The following is a 6,610-nucleotide window of genomic DNA, read 5'->3' on the forward strand; positions in this document are numbered from 1 at the left end:
ATTGCACCGTTCCCGTCCCCAGCCACCTCGGCTGTGTTTTCCACACGGCACTTGGGATGGGATTTCAATTGTGGGACGTTTTATGGCCTAACAGGAGGAACCATGTGTCCAAGGTCACACAACAGAAGGACTCAGGAACAGTCCCGGGGCTCACGGCTCCAGTTCCCTGATGCTCTGACTCTGGGCCCCGCTCAGAACCATGATTTGAACCCAGGAGCTCTGCCTCCCAGTCCCCCCTGCTCTAACCATTACACCCCACTGCCCTGCCAGAGCTGGGAAGAGAACCCAGGATTCCTCTCTCCCAGACTGCCCTACTCCACCCACAGGGCCCATTTCCCTCCTGGAGGGCCAGCCCCACAGCCCAGAGCAGGCAGGGGGCTGCTCCCTTGGGCTCCAGTCAGTTTTCTGCAGGAGCAGAGTCAGGGCGAGCTCTCAGGGGCACCAGGACACACTCTGTGTGAGGAGGGAGAACTAGGGACACGGTGAGTGTGCGCAGTGAGATGGGGGCCCGACCCATCAGCCCACGTCCCACAGGCCTGGGGTGACGCCTGAGGCCCAGGCCACAAGGAGCAGGACTCTGCCGATACTCAGCGCAGCGAGGCCGAGCGAGGGGCAGGTCGTGCTCGCACACTCCGGCAGGAACCGGGTAACGGGGTCACACGCTCATTGGCACCAGGCCCAGGGTGGGGCACGTTCCCGAGGGGCTGGGACAGGACAGCTTGTGAGAAGACACCTTGGCACTGACTCTCCTGCCGCCCAAAATCCCCCCCCCCCCCGGGGGAGAGCGCGCCCGGCGGACAGCGTGTGAGCACACCGCGTGGAACATCCCCGACCCACAGACACCGCCAGGCAGGGGAAGCCAGCGGCTTCTTTCCCCTGGTGCGCCCGGACCCTCGGCCCTTGCTCTGCGCCCCACGGAGAGGCCAGCCCCTTATTCTGCTCTGGGGAGGCCACGTCCAGAGTATCGCGTCCAGTTCTGCCCCCCTTCTCCCCGCCACACCCACACACAGGAAGGATGTGGGCGCCCGGCTCCCGGTAAAAGTCCCCCGGCTGCCGGGCTTGGGCTTCCCGTTCCCAGACGGGTCCGGAGTGGTCGGTTGCTTGGCCGGAGACCTCCAGCTGCTGTTCCACTTGGGCCGCCTAAGGAGGAGGAGAGAACGCCGCCAGATCCCGCTCCCTCCGGGCTCTCTCCTCCCCTTCGCCCCCGGCTGCCGCCCTTTGGACCCGGCACGCCGGGTCCGTCCTCCCCCACGGCGCTCCTCCGCCCGGGTCCCTCGGGGTCCTTATGCCCTCCCCGGGCGGCGCGTCTGCAGCCGCGGTTGTACCCCCGACTGGACACCCTGCCCCGCCCGGCTTCTCTGGGGCGCTCAGCTGCTGCCCCGCCCCGCGCCTCTGTCGGGCTGCGGCTGCGAGTGCGGGGAACGTCTTCCCCGTCACACGGGTAAACGAGTTTACATAGCTTCATCGACGGAGCCATGTAGTCTAGACATACCCTAGGGACTCAATGTGTGTGTGTGTGTTTGTCTGTGGGTGTGTGCGCGTGTGTGTGTGCGTGTGGTGTGCGGGTGTGTGTGGGTGTTTGCACGCGTCCGTGTGTGTCTATGCGTGTATGTGCACGCATGTGTGTGTGGTGTCGGGGGGGGTGTGGTGTGGAGCTGTGTGTGTGTTTGTGCACGCATGTGTGCATCTGTATGTGTGTGGTGTGCATGGGTGTGGGGTGTGTGGCGTGTGCAGTGTGTGAGCCTGTGCAAGTGTGTGCATGCGCGTGTGTGTGTGGTTTTGGGGTGTATGTGTTGTGTGGCTGTGCACATGCGTGTGTGGGTGTGCACGTGCTTTGGTGTGGGTATGTGTAGTGTGGACCATGTGTGTGTGCACGTGCCTGTGTGTGCATGTGTATGTATGTTTGTCTGTGTGTGTGTGTGTCTGCGCATTTATCTGTCTGTGGGGGTGGGAGTGGGGGTGGGGGTGGGCACGCGCACGTGTGTGCTTGTCTGTTTGTGTGTGCATGCTCGTGTGTGTGGTGTTGGGGTGTGTGTGGTGTGTGTGTGTGTGTGCATGTGTGTATCTGTGCATGGGTGAGTGCATTTGTGTATGGTGTGCTTGGGTGTGTGTGGTGCGTGTGTGTGCACGTGCATGTGTGTGGTGTGGGGGTATGTGTGTGGCTGTGGTATCTGGCTGTGTGCGTGTGTGTGTGTCTGTGCGTTTGTGTGTATGCGGTGTGCGTGCATGTGGGTGTGTGCCATGTGTGTACAAGTGCACGTACGTGTGTGTTTGTCTGTGCGTGTGTCTGTGCGGATGTGTGTGTGTATGGTGTCTGTGCGTGAGTATGTCTGTGCACACGCGTGTGTCTGTGTATGTGTCTGTGCGTGTGTGTGCATGCATGCATGTGTGGTGTTGATGTGTGTGTGTGTGGTGTGTGGCTGTGTGCGTGTGTGCATGCACGTGTGTGTATCTGTGCGTGGATGGGTGCGTTTGTATATTGCATTCCTGTGTTGTTTGCCTATACTCATCCTTTGTCATTTGTCCTCGTTTCCATTTTGTATATGACTCCTTTTTTATTTTGAGATCATGCAAGATCTCCTGATTGATCCAAGGTGGCCTTTTGCCGTATTTTCTATCTTTCCTACACATCGGAATAGCTAGCTTTTGGGCCCTTAATAATGTCCCTTTGAAAAACTGTCGAATCTCTTCAGTATTTTTATTGTCTAGCTGTACCTCTATGTACCACCTACACAAGCTTTTGGTGTGATAGTGTGATACATTGAGAGCACCTCTCATCTATGGATTTTTAATACCACGTGTATTTATGTCCGTAAAGTACAATATGTACAGTAGCTTCAGAGAGGTAGCTGAGTTAGTCTGTACAGGGTTAACTTAAAAAACAACAAATGTTCTGGTAGCACTTTAAAGACTAATTAAACATGTAGATGGTTTCATGAGCTTTCATGGGTACAAAACACCCACGTGACATTCTCCGGCCTGACTTACGCAGGACATCAGACCAGACGATCAACACGGTCCCTTTGTACCTTGTAATCAAGGAAGCTGTGTCGTGCGGTGCTAATGCAACCTGCCAGCACAGAGCTCTGCACCTGTCCCGGGAGCAAAGGCAGTGAGGAGCTGTTTCCGAGAGTTGTTCCATGACCCGGGCAGATCAGGCATTAGAAGATCTGTCAGGGTGTGTCTAGACTACAGAGTTTTGTCGACAAAAGTGGACTTTTGTCGACAAAACTATACCTGCGTCTTTACTACCGCTGAGTTCTGTCGACATAACGTCAACAGAACTCAGCAGTTTTGTCGATGCTGGTAAACCTCATTTTACGAGGCATAACACCTTCTGTCAACAGAGTTCTGTCGACAGAAGGTGTTATTGCCTGTAGGGTTGCGTCTAGACTACAGGGTTTTGTCGACAAAGCAGCTTGCTTTGTCGACAGAACTGAATGTGTCTAGATGCTCTATGTCGACAGAAGTTTTGTCGACGGTATCTGTCGACAAAACTTCTGTCGACAAAACCCCGTAGTCTAGACGTACCCTTAGAGTCTGACCTAGGAAGCTTCTCAGAAATGCTGGGGAATATTCTTTAGAATTAGGCCATAAGGAGCCTTGGAGAAATGCATCCGACAGCCAAACAAAGCCCACCCCAGCCCTTGCCAGAACCTCACATGCTGCACTTGGCCGGCATGGCGACCAAGGGAGACTCCCACAGGAACTTTTCTGTAGTTTGGAAAGTTGCCAGTATGAAAATGCTGATGAAAATCCTTAAATTTCCCCCGAAAGGAGGTGAATGTTCTACTAAATGTTTCTCGTTTCGATTTGTTTTTTTCCTTTGACATTTCAAAATTTGAAGATAGATACAACTCTGGTCATCCCCTGATTTCCTTTGTGTGTTTGGGAGGATCTACCCTACACAGATGTGGATACAGAACTCCCTGGTCATGTCCAGGGCTCGACAATTAACGTAATCTACTTGCCCATGGCAAGTAGATTTTAGCCCGGCGCGGCCGCGCAGCGCGGTTTGTGCATGCGCAGTGCGTGGTAGCATGCCTGGCAAGCAAGGCTCGCCACCGCTTGGCAAGCCTTGGTCATGTCTGCCTATATGGATTCAGATTCCACTCTGGTATCCACTCAGGGCTCTACAGATATAAACTCCAGATGGTACTTTGACTAAAAATGCTCATTTCATTTTTCAAAGACTCTATCAAGAGAGTGCTGGAAAATTCCGTTCTATTTAGATTTCGTTTTGATAACTAATGTTTCTCTTCCGATTTTCCTGGCTGGTTTAGAACAGCGCATCATTATGCAAATGGCAAAACCTCAGTTGAAAAAGTGAGGGTTGTGAGGAGAAACTTCAACCGAACATGCATGAATTTACCCTGTTCATACTGTCTACTAATTTTCCTTTTCATTCTCTAAGACAGTGTTTCTTAAACTTTTTAAGACAGAGGAACACCAAACAATAATTTATTTTTTTATGAGTAACACCAAGGATTTTTTGGTGAGGAAAAAAAAGATCAGGGGTTAGAGGGAAAAAAGGTCTCCTGCCCCTTTAAGGGTGGCCATTTTGATTTCTGTTGTTCTCCACGGCACACATCCAACTTCTTCGCGGCACACCATTGTGCCGCGGAACACGGTTTAAGAAACGCTGCTCTAATATCTCCGGCTGCGTGAGAAGATGGCTTTCCCGACTGTGTTTCGAAAGGCTCCCTTCACCTCTTTGTTCCTCAGACTGTATATGACGGGGTTCAACATTGGCGTCACAGCTGTGTACATAAGGGCTATCAGCTGATTGCTTTCGGGGGTGGAGCTGGATGTGGGGTTCAGGTAACTCAAAAGGGCCGTTCCGTAGAGCAACGTCACCACCGTGAGGTGGGAGGAGCAGGTGGAGAAGGCATTATGCCTCCCTTCTGCCGATGGCAGCTTGAGGATGGTGGAGATGATGCGGACGTAGGAGAGGGTGATCAGTAGGAAAGGGCCCATCACGAACAGCACCAGAATGGAAAAGTCCACGATCATGTTCTTCCACGTGTACGTGCAGAGCATCTTCTGTAACGGCTGGGCAGAGCAGAAATAATGGGGGATCTGGTGGGTTCCACACAAGGGTAGGCTGAAGAGCAACACAGTCTCAGCTACGGCCACCAAGATACCGATGAGCCACGATGCCCCCGCGAGCTGCGCGCACACCCGGTCACTCAGGATGGTGGCATAGTGCAGCGGGCGGCAGATGGCCATGAAGCGGTCGTAGGCCATGGCCGCCAGGAGGCAGCAGGCAGTTTGGCCCGTGACAGTGAAGACGTACAACTGGAGCGCGCAGCCCGTGAGGGAGATGGTCTTCTCCTCCACCAGGAGGTGGACCAGCAGCTGCGGGGTCACACTGGTGGTGCAGCAGATTTCCGAGACGGACAGGTTCACCAGGAAGAAATACATGGGGGTGTGGAGGGAGGGGTTCAGCTTGATCAGTAGTACAATGAGCAGGTTCCCCATTAGGGTGAGCAGGTAGGTGAGGAGAAACACCAGAAAGAGAAGGATTTGCAGCTTGTTTAGGGACGAAAACCCCACCAGGATGAGGACACCGATGCCCGTCTGGTTCTCTCCAGAAAGACTCTCCCAATTGCTCATCTGTAGGGGCGACAAAGAACGACACCGAGCATGAGGCAAACCCAGAATGTGGACGTGAATCAAGCTGTGATGGGGGAGGGGTCACAGAAGACCCATTGGGGGAGCCTGCTTTCCGGAAAGCCGACTAAACCATCGACACTCGCCTCCTTGCTCTCTGGGACTTCTTACCACCCGGCCCTACTGGGCCAGATTTCCTGGTGTGATGGTGCGTTGGGGTTTTCCCGTCTCCTGCACCCCTGTAATGGCACAGACAGACTCCACCAGCCAGTAGAACAGAGGGAGTTTATTGCTTCTCCAGGATACAACACAGCACAGATGTCATCTGGTTACAGGAACTGGGACTAGGAGACCTCAGTGCCCCCCCTTGAGATGGGGGGTGTCTGGGCCCTACAATCCCAGCCCCCTCCCTAGCTCCTTCTCCCCTGATTCCCAGACAGAAACTAACTCTCTTCCAGCCCTGCCCCCCAGCCAGGGGCCACATTCCACCTTCCTTTGTTTCTCTCCCTGGGGGGGTAGCTGGTCAGACAGGTTGAGAGACCTTCTTTGCATAATGACTGATCCCCTGCCCTGCTAGGCCATGCTACAGCCAGTGGAGGTCACTCACAACCCACTGCCCAGCATCCAGCAAGGTACCCACACTACGTCACACCTGGTCTCCCCTAGCCAAGGCACAGAGCCAAGATCACACCCCCACCCCAAAAAGCCATACACTCACTGAACCCCTTCAGGTGCGAGGAGAAGGCCGTTTGGGGCCCAGCTTCCAGGAACCCAACCCCCAACTCGGATCAGAACCCCAAGTAAACCCATTCCCACCAGGCCCTTGATTTGCACCCTGATATCTACAGTGATTGACACTGGAGTTGAGAGTAAATAAAAGGGATTTTATTAGGGACAAGCAGGAAGGTTTAAGGCAGAGGTTCTCAACTCGTTTCAGTCCATGGACCACCAGGCCAATCAAAAACATTTCATGGACCCCCTCCTTTTTGAGACATGA

General features: G+C 54.0%; 1 protein-coding gene across 1 annotated transcript; it reads right to left on the reverse strand.

Annotated features, from left to right (window-relative positions):
• Positions 1-4,647: 4,647 nt before the first annotated feature.
• LOC102453742 (olfactory receptor 10A4-like) lies at positions 4,648-5,616 on the reverse strand. Its single transcript, XM_006121785.3, has one exon. It carries the CDS (start codon positions 5,614-5,616, stop codon positions 4,648-4,650), a length of 969 nt encoding a protein of 322 aa, XP_006121847.3.
• Positions 5,617-6,610: the final 994 nt, after the last annotated feature.

This window comes from Pelodiscus sinensis, chromosome 30 (genome assembly GCF_052426305.1).
Source record: "Pelodiscus sinensis isolate ZL-2025 chromosome 30, ASM5242630v1, whole genome shotgun sequence".
Taxonomy (NCBI): Eukaryota; Metazoa; Chordata; order Testudines; family Trionychidae; genus Pelodiscus; species Pelodiscus sinensis.

Coding starts and splice junctions, on each gene's coding strand:
- LOC102453742 (XM_006121785.3), bottom strand. CDS start 5,616: ATGAGCAATTGGGAGAGTCTTTCTGGAGAGAACCAGACGGGCATCGGT.